Here is a 12,589-nt window from a genome sequence, read left to right on the forward strand (position 1 = left end):
ACGAGTAGGTGCTACTATGTAGTTAACATCAGAATGATATAATTTTTATTGTTGAATAAAGGGATTTTTGTCCATTGTAATGTAAATATTCAAGTTTATGTATTTGTGATGAATGATACATACTATTTTTATCTCCTTCGTTATTCTGAGTAAAATCCTACCTGCATAAAACTTGGTGGCGATATGAGAATTTTTTTTTTCGCGAGACAAATTCAGCATATGTATGTAAATATTTACATATTTTGGTACACGAATGTTTTATGAATCTCGTCACACTTCAAAGAATTCAAGGCTTTTTACGCAAGCGAGAGCAGGGTATGCTACCCCGGATTTTTGGGGTATTGGACGGTTTTGGGGTAGCAAATTTGAGCAATTCCCAAGGATTGTCGGGGTTTTCAAAATTAGAAATGTTTGATAACATGACATTATTAACAATTAAAATAATTAATTATCTAACAAGTGTGCCACATATTTACTGCCATCGAAAATTTGGTCCAGAACATGGAAAAATTACTGCATAAATACATACATGGTGCTAAAAATGTTACTTATTAACAATAAAATACGTTATCGCGAACAAGCTCAGTATTTCATGCAAACTTTTTAAAATGCGAATAATAGTTATATGTAAATTGGATATGTAAGTTGTTCAAATACCAACATAAAGGAACTTGTATTTTATTTTTGATTTGCTGGGAATTCTATCAATTTAAATAGTTATTTTCTAAAAAAAACCAGCATACATACACTTCGCTTCTCTATTATTAGAATGTTGTAATGAACCTCTAAAGTATGTACTACAAATCCGAAAGTAAAGGGTGTAAGATATACGTGTGGAGTTAATTTTAAGCCATGATTACTTTTTATAGAAATATGAATTGCGAAAAATATGAATTATGAAAAAATAAAATTATATATAAATAAATAATTCTCATGATGACTAATCTGTTCTTTTATCCAACTTTATTTCATTGTAATTTTCCGGGATATACATACATATTTGTGTATGAATGTATGTAGAAATAAATGACAGCAATTCCATAAAAATTTATTTGAAAACAAAATTTAAATATGTATGGATATATCTAAAGAAATTGATACATATGTACAAAGTGAAACCTCTGGGAAGAACATTGTCTTAAATAATATTCTCACAGACTAGTGCGACTTGGCTCTCCGGCTCGTAGCTCATCCTCGAATGCTTTCACGACAAAGACACAATACGTCTCAATTCCTAATAATACCGAACACACGACGAGTATAAAAAGGACCAACTGTAGCTCCAACGCGATGGCGTAAATTGCGCAAATTAACACAATCCAGACAACGATTAGGACAAGGGAAACATAATTGCAGAACAGCCAGGGCAGAAGGTAGCGGTAATTGCGCTGTAAAAAATAATTTATTGTTATCTACCACACTTAAAAATAATCTAACCCTTCTGAAAAGTAAATGCACTCTGTATTCCATGTAAATTCAAGAAACTGAACAAAATTTAGAGCAGAGTTAATTTGATTAAAGAAATAAAGTTTGCGCTGGATTTGATGTAGTTTTCTTAATACTCATTCAAAAAAAATCATTCAAAAGTCACTCATCCAGATTTTTTACTGATGATTTTCGTTCACATTCATTCATTTTTTTAAACTGATTTCATTTAACTTAATCGGATTGCACTTCTTCGTTTGCCCAATGTAGGTTGAATTATGAAAAGAGGGAAAAATCAGTCATTTTCAATTAATTAATTAAATTCGTTTTAATTTTCTAGCATTTACCATGAAAATACCGGCCAAATGAGTGCATCTACTTTTCGAAAGGGTTCCAATATTTTTAAGGAATTACTTACCCGGGTGTATCCGTGCACTAGGAGAGATGCAAAAATGACTAGAACTGCGGACAAGAAGATGTGACCACTAGCGAGACAGATGTAACGAAGCCCTTTAACACATTGTAAAATTGATACAACATTAATCTTAATAATGCTAATAACTCATAATGGAGGCCTCCTAAATTTGGCCTAAACTAGCGTCAATCGATCACAAATTTAATTAGGGTGAAATTTGCAAATGAAACTATCTGCCAATGCGCAAGTTTAGAGGAGATATTTGCATAAAAAGAGTAGAAAACACACCCCCAAGGCTGCAATTTTTTCCAAATTTTCTGTGCATTTTTCCCGCTTTGGATGCAAATATCTCGGTCAAACCTGCGCATTGGCGGATAGTTCCATTTGCAAATTTCATACTAATTATATTTGTGATCGATTGACGCTATTTTCCTCCAAATCTGTGAGCATACGTTGGGAGACCTCCATTGTAAGACGAAATATAGTAAAATAATTTCTCGTTTAAGAAATTAACATAAAAAATAACCAAAGCATAAAAAATTGAAAATTAGCGACAAGAACTGTGTATGTACTATTTTCTTGGAAGGCAGGGTCCTCAATTTGATCCGGATACGTGACCATGTAGCTGAGCAGGATTGAGTGATAAATTATGAACAGAACAGGGCCCGGGCTGGGTATATATGCGCCCTAGGCAAAATTTTTCTTGCGCCCCTAACTTTCCCACATTAGAAAAATCCTGTTAAACATCTGCTATTATATGCAACACATTTCTGTAGCACTTTACATATGTATAGTCCAAAAATTAATACGCTCAATAATTATTTTATTGTTGAGAAAACCTATGTATATTCGTACTGAAAGTGCTAATTAGCACTTTCACTTTCACCGCGAGATTTATCATTAATGATAAATCTCGCGGAAGCATAACTTTCTATGTAAATGGTGCAACATGTGAAAGAACCAAGAGATGAAACAAAGCATCACCAGAATTTCACTCACAATGCGATGGTTTGAAGTGTAACACTCGCTCCGATTTTGTGAAAATTTTATGATTCTACAGTTCAATGAAATAAAACCAACTAACGTGACTAATGTAACTAGCCAGCAGAGACTGGTCAATCCCGGATTAAGGATTAGGGATTCAGATTAGGACTGGGGATTAATTAATCCTCAATCTCAATCTCTAATCCCAAGTTCTAGAATTTTAATCCTTAATCACTAATCCCAAATCCCCCTATGTCAACTTTAATCCTAAAGTGGGATTAGAATGGGATTAAAATGGGATTAAATTTGCAATGACTGAAAAATCGAAAAGCCAAACTTCTCTTAACATCGCTCCCTTTTCGATTGATTGCATTTCGTTCATTTTTATCACATACATGAATTACGCGTCAATCATGTATTCAAAATACTACAAATCATTTTCCAAAACTACTCGTAACGTTTCATTGGGCTTTTAAAGAATTTAGGTAATAAACTCAACAAAATAATCCTCACATGAAAGACCACATTTGAGAAAATTAATTTAATATTTGATACCTGTACTTTCGAAGAAAGAGATTCATTTTCATATCATGCTTAAACACAAAAGCCTTGTACAGAAAACCCGAGCTTTCTGGCAAAACCGACGTCTGGAGCTTTCTCTGAGACTTTAATGTGTTTTTGCAATATTTTTTTAGGGAGTCATCAAACTTTTTGAAAATATAATATGCATGATATTGGAAATGTGAATCCAAGTTCTTATACGAAGTTCTCAAAAAACGCTCGAAAAGGGTTGCACTATGGGCCAGGTTTTACAAATTGTGGCCAAAAATATACATAGCCCGCACTTCACGTCATAAAAATAATTCCTTCCGTACAAATATAAAGTAAAGTATAGGCTATCTGACTCAATGCTTAGTGGCAACCTGGCACACCCCCAGGGGGTGTGGCAATTGACAATTTTTTTAGTCTAAGTAAACCCAGGCATGCGACATGTCATTCTTCTTGTCTACATAAGGCGATTAGGATGCAAAACACGAAATTCAAAAACCACACCCCCCAGGGGGTGTGGCCATCAACATTTGTTTTAGTCGAAGTTAACCCAGGCATGCGACATGTCATTCTTCTTGACCAAAATTTTCAACTTCCTTCAGTGTTTCAGCTAAGGAGTATGTCAGGGAAAGGTGCCATAACGTTTCACATGGATGTCAGCGAATTTACTAAAAAAAATTGCGAACGAAGTTCAGGTGTCAAATATGTAAATAGCATGGCAGTATATAATTACATATAATTACATACAATTACATAGGAAGGAAATGGTGAAAAATGAGACAGTTGATGGGCACTGCATAAGCTAAGAATTATACCTCAAATTACATTTGAAATTTTAATTGCCACATGAATACGGAAATTTTGAAGCATAATAAATTTAGAAATTCAATAAAATGAGCAGGGTTTCGTTTTTCCCGTCAAAAACGATTTTTTACCACGGCAGGTGGGAAAAAGTGGTAAAAACCGTGAAAAACGGTTTTTACCGTCCAAAGTGGGAAATATGGCTGTCCATGTATTTAGTTATGGAAAGCTAACTTCCTTAATAATCAATATTTCCGGAATTGGACTTCATATTCGTGATCTCCACGAATTTCTGAGAATTTTTAATGTAATACGAGCAATTTTGATCCGTTATAATTATTTTTCCAGTTTTCCCATATGAATGCAATATGCACATGTTAATTTTAGAGATTGTTCGAATTGGACCGTATTACCAACTAATTTTCTCAGAATTTGATGGATAATACGAATATAAAGTCAAATTTTGAAAATCTTAAGTTTAAAAGAAGTTGTTTCGGATTGCCCCAAAACCAGAGTTTTTCCCATTTCTTCCATTTTTCCCGTTTCCCACCCATTTTGGGTGGGTGGTAAAAATGCCTTTTTCCCACTTTTTCCCGCTGCCCTGGTCAATTTGGTTTTTACCAATCGAATCCCTGAAAATGAGGGGCTGACTCGTACAAAGGAAATTGTGTTTGCAAGCCTTTCACTTCTTGTAACCTGATGACTGAATTTTCTGTTTGAGACGAGCTGCATTTTCAGCTTTTGTTGTCCGAACCAAATTCTATGCACTATCTGGCTTTTGTAGGTAAGGCTTCTACGGGAGTGTCTAATACGCCAAGGGTCTTAATAAGCTAAGCCCATCATCTAACTTCAATTCCTGAGGCCTGTAAAATTTGTGACATTTGAATTATCAAGTCCATTCAACTGGGCAAATTAAGCTTATCAGAATTTGTAATAATGATTATAATTGGAAAATTAGGCAGTACTTATCAATGCGGTTACCAATTTTAGTAAAATAATCTTACGGACAAGCAAATTACCGTAAAACCTCTATTTATAGCCCTCTTCTAATTATAGCCGGTCTCCAAATATAGCCGGGTCTAGACACCAAGATTTCAAAATTTTAGCCGGGTCTCTAATTATAGCCGGGTCCCCAATTATGGCCGGGTCTCTAATTATGACCTGTCTTGTCCGCTGTGTCTTTCTTCATAGTCCATTAAAGAAAAATGTTGCACATTATGCCAATCAACGAATAAGTTGAACTACTAATTTTTTCCTATTAATTTCAGGTTAATAATGGATATAATCATGACAGACAATTTAAAGAACCTGCTAAACTTCGTTTCAAGATGTAGATTAAAAGTGAATGGGTTACTTGCGGCTTATCTTGCTAAATTAGAAAACTCAAATTGAGTCAACATGAATTATATTTGATTTTGTAACATCTAAAATTTTTGGAGCAACAAAATTTAGCCGGGTCTCTAATTATAGCCGGTCTCTAATTACATATAGCCGGTCTCTAATTTTAGCCGGGTCCGTGACCCTCAGTTCTGGATTTTAGCCCCGGCTATAAATAGAGGTTTTACGGTACGTTGATCCAAATAGTCAGAGTGAGTTAATTAATTTCGTAGGCGTGTTTTCAAAATTCTGGTATGATGATTTTTCGGTCGAACGTATGTTTCCATTAACTTCTTCATTTTGAATTAGACCCACCAGAATGTAATATTTAAATATGTCGTTTATTCCGTCTGGTGGGCCACGCCTACTAAGGGTGTGGTGTTTAAATCCTAAGTACTAAATCGAGATCCCCTCCTCGAGAAGAGGAAAATTACATCGCATCACATAGTCAGGTAGAAGTCGAAAAGTCGCAGGCGACCACCCCCACTTGGAAGTGTGGCCCCTAAATTTGAAGTTTTCAATGGTGATCCCCTCGTCGTGCTGAGAAAAATGATATATCACATGACCTGATTTCGTTAAAAGCGAAAAGTCGCTGATGGCCACGCCCACTGGGGGTGTGGTCTATCAATTTTAATTATTCAGTCCACATCCCCCGGTCGAGCTGAGAAAAATGATATGTCACAACCCATGTTTTGTAAAGATCAGAAAAGGCGCCGAGGGCAACACCCACTGGGGGTGGGGCATGCGACCACTTCAATATTGCTCAGGGTACTTTTTCGTCATGTTAATTTTGTAATAATTTTTTGTTAATTTTAGTCGACCAGTTAATATATTAAAATATGCTAATATATAGTAAATATATCTTTGGTAACCGGCTAACTCCAAAATTTTTAAACGCTTCCGAATATTGAGAAAACAAGATTTAGTTATGTCAAAAATGGGAATTGTAACAATTGCACTAACAATAAATTGAGTCTCTAATGTTTCGAAGACTAAAATAAATGTTCGTATATATGTATGTATGTAAACCTTTGGATGCTTCGCGGCGCCCTCAGATTTTGGCGTTCTGTATTCTGGATGCCCTTCGCAATTGCGGGGCCTGTTTATAAACTCATGTTTTCGCATTTTGAACTCATGCTAAGGTTCGAAAAGTTCAGGTTCATGAGAACTCGAGGTTTTGCCCGGAACGCAATTTAAAATTCTCGCCTCACGATCATATTTAATCAACGGCGCCTCACGCTAATATTATATCAGCGGCGCCTCAGCTCCTTGGGCAACTGTGAGGCCGCCTAACCCTCCTCACGAGCACAGTAACGATTAGTTGATTTACTGTATGTGTGCTCCGAATTTCATTTGGGATAAGATATGCAATTCTGCGAACTTTTAAAACTTCTTTTGCAGTTTTTTAAATTTGGACGGGTTTAATTAACATTGAATCATTTGTTTCTGAATACAAGAATCGTTTGTGCGAAATTTGTATAAACAATTACTTTTGGGCGCCTCGCGGCGCCCTCAGACTTGGCGTTCTGAGAAATTGTCCTCTACCAAATTTCGGGGCCTGCCAGTAGAAGACAATATTTGTTTCTCGAAAACTATGTGAGACAAGAAAATAAAGCTTAATGGTTTATCAAATAGTCCGGAGACCGTTTCACAAAATTTTTTCCACTCGGCATTGTATGTTTACGAATATAAGACAATCATTTATCAATTTTCGCAAATGTCCTTTTTATCTAGTGTACAGCGGGGCGCCTCATGGCGCCCCTACAATTTGGCGCCCTAGGCAGGTGCCTAGGCTGCCTGGCCCTTAAACGGGCCCTGGAACAGAATACCGACTACCTGTAATTCGGAGTAGAAATACATATGGTAACAAATTTGTCACCAGATTTCCTTTCGGGTATTCATTGCAATTGGTACAACTTCGGGATAAATATCGCGAACTAAATTGGCTCAGGAAAAACATTTGCGAACTCCGTTTTTTTCTATGTTTACGTCTAACTGTGTGAACTCGTAGTGAATACTCGACTCTGCAAATATCCAGTTTTTTTTACTTCAACTTTGAAAAATGTACCCTGTCGGGAGAGTGTTAACAAATTAAAAATTTACGAATAACAACTATTTGGTATGTAAATAGTTGCGTAATTTTTAAATGGTTGGCATAAATACATACAACTCTGCAATACGTGACGACAAATTTTAAATATTATTATTAACATTTAATGGCTTACAATGTTGAAAATTCCAATGGCAAGTGTTCCCTGACCGACAGAGCAGCATGCACAGCAACACATTGCGGGGGTCATTTTGACAAAAAAATTAAAATCTCGAAAAGTTACTGTGGTTTACCCAAATCAGTTATATTACAGTATGTAAGAAAGCTATTTGTACATGTGTAAGGTATCGATAAAAAAGTCGTAAGATAAACAAAGTACTCTCCATTCGCACACCGAAGAACTTTTACAGAAACTGAGATTTCTGAGAAACTACGGTACTTTCAGTCTCAAGCTACCCCGTGAGCATAATTTGAGAGAATTTGAGACTGTCACTGCCGTAGTTTCTCAGAAGTCTCAATTTTTGTAAAAATTTTACTGTGTGCGAATGGAAAGTATGTATCGTACTGTGGGATCGAGTTAAGCTCAACTAATAAAAATTGCATCTCTGTTAAAGCTTTTTGTTGCCCATTTTACAATCATGGTGATTGTCACACAAATACACGGAGACAGTCGATATGTAAAGTTTGTACTGCATACGTGCAGTAACACATGTGCTGCAAAGTGTATAAGCAGCATTCGGAAATAGTTTTTGCTATATTTACGTGTACATTATTTGCATATGAAGACATTGTTATTTTTTGCATGCATGCATACATACGTCAATAGAAATGTTTGTACATCTCACACTAGTCACGTTTAGAGAGGGTAATTTTGTTTAGAAGTAGTAAATATGTACCACAGTTGTATCACCAGAAGGTATCTAATCTGTGCTGGATTTCGCTATGTGGTGTCCTCATTCAGGCAGACCAACAAGGTTTATAATTTTCAAGTAAATTGTAACATGTGTGGTCGAAACATAAATATGTTTTGCCTTAAAAACCCATTAATTAGGTTGGTTAAATTGCATTGCGGAATGGAATTATGAGAATGTACGAGAGGAACAAATATTGATCTTGCAGTGTTATGTGCGTAACCTATGTAATTGTTTTTTTAAATATTTCCTACCCGGTATTTTAGTAATATGGTATTCATTAGATGTATAGATATGCAAGAGTGTTAAAGGGAAATGCTAGTTTGAGCGGAGCAATTAATTTTGAATGAGCTCAAGCACATGATAACGTTCGGATGGAGGTAGAAATGATTGGATTGTGACTTAGCTTTACCATTTACAAGTTAATTTCCTGCATCTGCAACAGTTGACTGAAGTTCTTTTACGTCGCATTTTATGGTTTCAATCAAGGGCAATGCGACAATGCTGCATCTCTGGGCGATGTCAGCAGAATTAAGTTTAACTTGATTGTTCAGCGATATAAACTAGCAGGATGTTTTTTTTCACTTTTGTAATTTTCAAATTTTACAGCATGGATTAAGTTTTCAAAATCAATAACACTGGCTTATCAAAACGCTCTATTCTTTAGAACGATTTCAAAAAATAGAAAACGTGTATGTTCAGAATGATGTACACACACATGAATTCTCAAATAAAATGAAAGTTTGCTTATTTACTCTTGCGATTTTTAAATTCAAAAACTGACCAAAAATGAATCCAGTGGCAATTGGTAATAGCTTTTTTCAAGTATATTAAATTACAGCAGAAAGGCCGCAATTCTAGGATGGAGCTCGGTGCTAAGTTGTTAGTTTAGGACTGTCAAATCACAATTATGCACCTTTTTATGAAAAACGAGCTGAATTAAAAAAATATCAATTTATTCTTTTCCCTAACCAAATATTGGAATTTTACATATTTATATGTAGTTATTCATTAAATTGTTTGGTTGTATTTATGTACATATACATACGTACTATGTTTTGTACGGATTATGTAAATCCTAAGAGCGAATCAATATAATTTTAAGTTTAAACATGAAGCTGAAAATGACTAAATGAGAAATTAAAAGAACCCTTATAATTATCAGACAACTACAAGAATTCCTGTGACAGAAGAAATTCTGTCGGCTCTGGTGGTTTTTACCGTACTGGTAGTAATGTGCTCCTGCAAAGCATTGAACTAGGGGTCGGCGATTTCCCTGAGGTCAAGGAGGGCAGTGCTAAAGATCTCCGAGCGGTGGGGTTTGACCACCATTCGGTAGTGGAGACAATGTGGTGTTCAAATTTCTTAAAATATGTGCACTATGTAGAAGTGTTTGAAATTCAATTCAAAGTTTGTAATACAAGCAGCGTACAATATAAATAAAACCCTCGTTTTACATGTAATTTGTTAAATATTTGTTACATAAATGCATAACTGTAGCATAACTACTTATTCTTATCAGTTAATATTATTTCGTCAAATTCGATCACTTGTCACGACGATTGGTTTGATCGACAAGTGGGTCTCGACCACTTTTGCGCTCGATGGAGGCACCATCAATGGTTTGATGTCGACGACTTGTCCGTTCGGCGAAAGCGTCTTGGCCGGGTTGACCTCGATGACTTTTCCGATCGGCGGAAGTATCTTCGTCGGGTTGATTTTGACGAGTGGTCCGTTGGATGGAAGGGTCTTCGACGATTTGACTTCGATAACTTTCCCGTTCGACGGAAGCTTCTTCGACGAATTGTCCTCTTCCCTTTCGTATTTCCGATGGCACATATTTTCGTTCAAAACTAGTTTTGCAAATAGTTCGTTGTCATATGCCAAATCCATACTGGCAGATAAAATGCCTCCGGCAGGAAAGCTGTCCAAACCCGTCGCCTAGAGTAAAAAATATTTTTTAGGTCATCATTGAATCACACTTAAAAAATTTTGACCCCTTTGAAAAGTAAATGCACCCTGACTTCTAAATCACGATCACCACGAATCAGAGGTCGACGCCGACAAATTTTCGGCGGTGGCGGCGCCAGTTTTTGGTAATTTTTCGGCGGCGTCGGCGGCGCGGCGTCGCAACGTTAAAGGAATAGGAAATCGAATTTTTCGGCGGCGGCGGCGCGGAAAAATCATCGGCGTATGGCGGCGCGAGATCGGCGGCGTCGACCTCTGCCACGAATCGTCTAATTTATCACCGGAATTCTTAAAGTGCGTAATTTACTTACAACGATGAAAGCTTTTACGTTTCTTAAGGGTCACAATATTTTTAAGAGTGCATAAAAAGAAAGAAAGAGGAAATTCCTACCTGTAAACTGAATCCTTCCCCGTACCTCCACTTTGTCGAGTAATGCTCACAATTCTCCTTTTTCCAATTAAATTTGACAAAACCTTGGATAATTTCCTCCGTGATCTTGTCACAATCTTCGAAGTCTTGCTGAATTAGGGCCCAAATCTTATCCTCGGAGAGAACCGTGTAACCTTTTTCCTTCGCGGTTTCAGTGAGGTTGTTGACCCTGAGTTTCTTTGCGTGTCTCGCTGCTTTCTCGACACTTTCGATCCGAATAATCCCGCGCATTTTCTCCGTGCTGAAGATTACGTGGATGACTAATCCTTCACCGAGCGACATGAGCCAGTGGTTTCCACGACCGCATCCGGTATCGGTTTCGAGGAGGTCGAATTTTTCGAATTTTTTGAGGTCGTGTTGATCTAAAGTGCCCCAATCGGTGGGTGGAATCTTGGGGGTACTTTTGTTAGCTGGATGAACGCGATCTTTTGAGTTATGGCAGCCCATTTTGGAAAAATCAAGGAGGAATTTACAAGGGTCAGATTTTTTCTGAAGATTTTTATTTTTAACGATGAATTTATTGAGCTTTTTTTGTTGACTTTTTTATTTCATATTTTTTAAGACAAATTTATTCATCTTTTTTGTTGTCAGTTTTATTTTTATTTTTTATTTTCCCTTATTTTTATTCCTTAACTTTTTTTTATTTCTTACAAGTTTTATCGATTATGATTGGTAATCAGATGGAATCAGTTGACTCCTATCACTATCATCTCAACCACATTTCAAGCATTCACAAAATAACAATAAATTAAAGGTAATCAAATCTTTTATCGTGAACTTGCAGCATATCAAAAATCTGGATACAGCACGTGACCACGGTACCCATGACAACAGCACACTAAAAGTGTTGTTATTTTTAAGTAAAACTTAAAGTTAGAGGTACAAGTTTTTATGATATTTTTGTTTTTCTTCTTGGATGACGATACGAATTTATAACTTTCCGAAATTCTTAAAGTCAACAACTTTCTCCTCAAATTTAGTGATTTTACTTTCTCTCAACATTTTTCCCGACTAGACAATAAAATTTGAAGGTTTTGCTATATATACCGCACTTTAGGAGACTAATTTCCCCTAAACTTTTCACTATGTGGTTTCGCAACGTGGATATATGAACGGAAGGAAGTTTAATCTGTATGATTATTGCTTCTTTTTTAATTGTATGGGAAGCAAATCAAGTAATTTTGTTAGGTGTCACGACCTTCGTTTTCTTTCAAGATGCGTAAATATTTTCGTATTTGTCGGGCCAAATTACTTTTTCCAGACGTGGCGTATCAAGGTCTTTTTTGTACTGAAGTTGGAAAAAAACCAACCAAGTAAAATATGTAAATCAGGTAATGGAACGATCCATTTGCTTATTTAGGCTCTACTTGATCCATGGTCACCTTGATTGGGGTAATTATCTGGTGAATAAATTGTTTCGGGAGGTCAATTATTGATGTTTTTATTATTAACTTGATTGGTTTGCTGGGATGACGTCTATTTCATTTATTGAGCAGACATTGGCGCGAACAAGTAATTAGGTATGATCAAAGGTATAAGAAATGCAGGTGCAGGTGACCCGGGTATCGTAATTAGATTGCAAATTATAGGTACTTATACCTCGCTTATGAAAGGAAAGGGCTAAATTAATGATTGTATTAGCCAATCGCGTGGAATAAGATGGAAGGAAATATGTATGG

The 12,589-nt window shown here is 36.2% G+C and overlaps 2 protein-coding genes across 2 annotated transcripts; both read right to left on the reverse strand.

Moving 5' to 3' along the window:
• Window positions 1-956: 956 nt before the first annotated feature.
• LOC118439130 lies at window positions 957-8,014 on the reverse strand. The gene is made up of 3 exons (XM_035860173.1): window positions 7,777-8,014; window positions 1,844-1,935; window positions 957-1,388 (listed from the first exon to the last, which is right to left on the reverse strand). Exons 1-3 carry the CDS (start codon window positions 7,823-7,825, stop codon window positions 1,152-1,154), a joined length of 378 nt encoding a protein of 125 aa, XP_035716066.1. The 5' UTR covers window positions 7,826-8,014; the 3' UTR covers window positions 957-1,151.
• A 1,470-nt stretch (window positions 8,015-9,484) lies between these two features.
• On the reverse strand, window positions 9,485-11,394 carry LOC118439177. Its single transcript, XM_035860269.1, has 2 exons — window positions 10,872-11,394; window positions 9,485-10,453 (listed from the first exon to the last, which is right to left on the reverse strand). The coding sequence occupies exons 1-2, from the start codon at window positions 11,355-11,357 to the stop codon at window positions 10,049-10,051; spliced, it is 891 nt and encodes a 296-aa protein (XP_035716162.1). The 5' UTR covers window positions 11,358-11,394; the 3' UTR covers window positions 9,485-10,048.
• Window positions 11,395-12,589: the final 1,195 nt, after the last annotated feature.

This window comes from Folsomia candida, unplaced genomic scaffold (genome assembly GCF_002217175.1).
Source record: "Folsomia candida strain VU population unplaced genomic scaffold, ASM221717v1 Fcan01_Sc031, whole genome shotgun sequence".
NCBI classification, from domain to species: domain Eukaryota; kingdom Metazoa; phylum Arthropoda; class Collembola; order Entomobryomorpha; family Isotomidae; genus Folsomia; species Folsomia candida.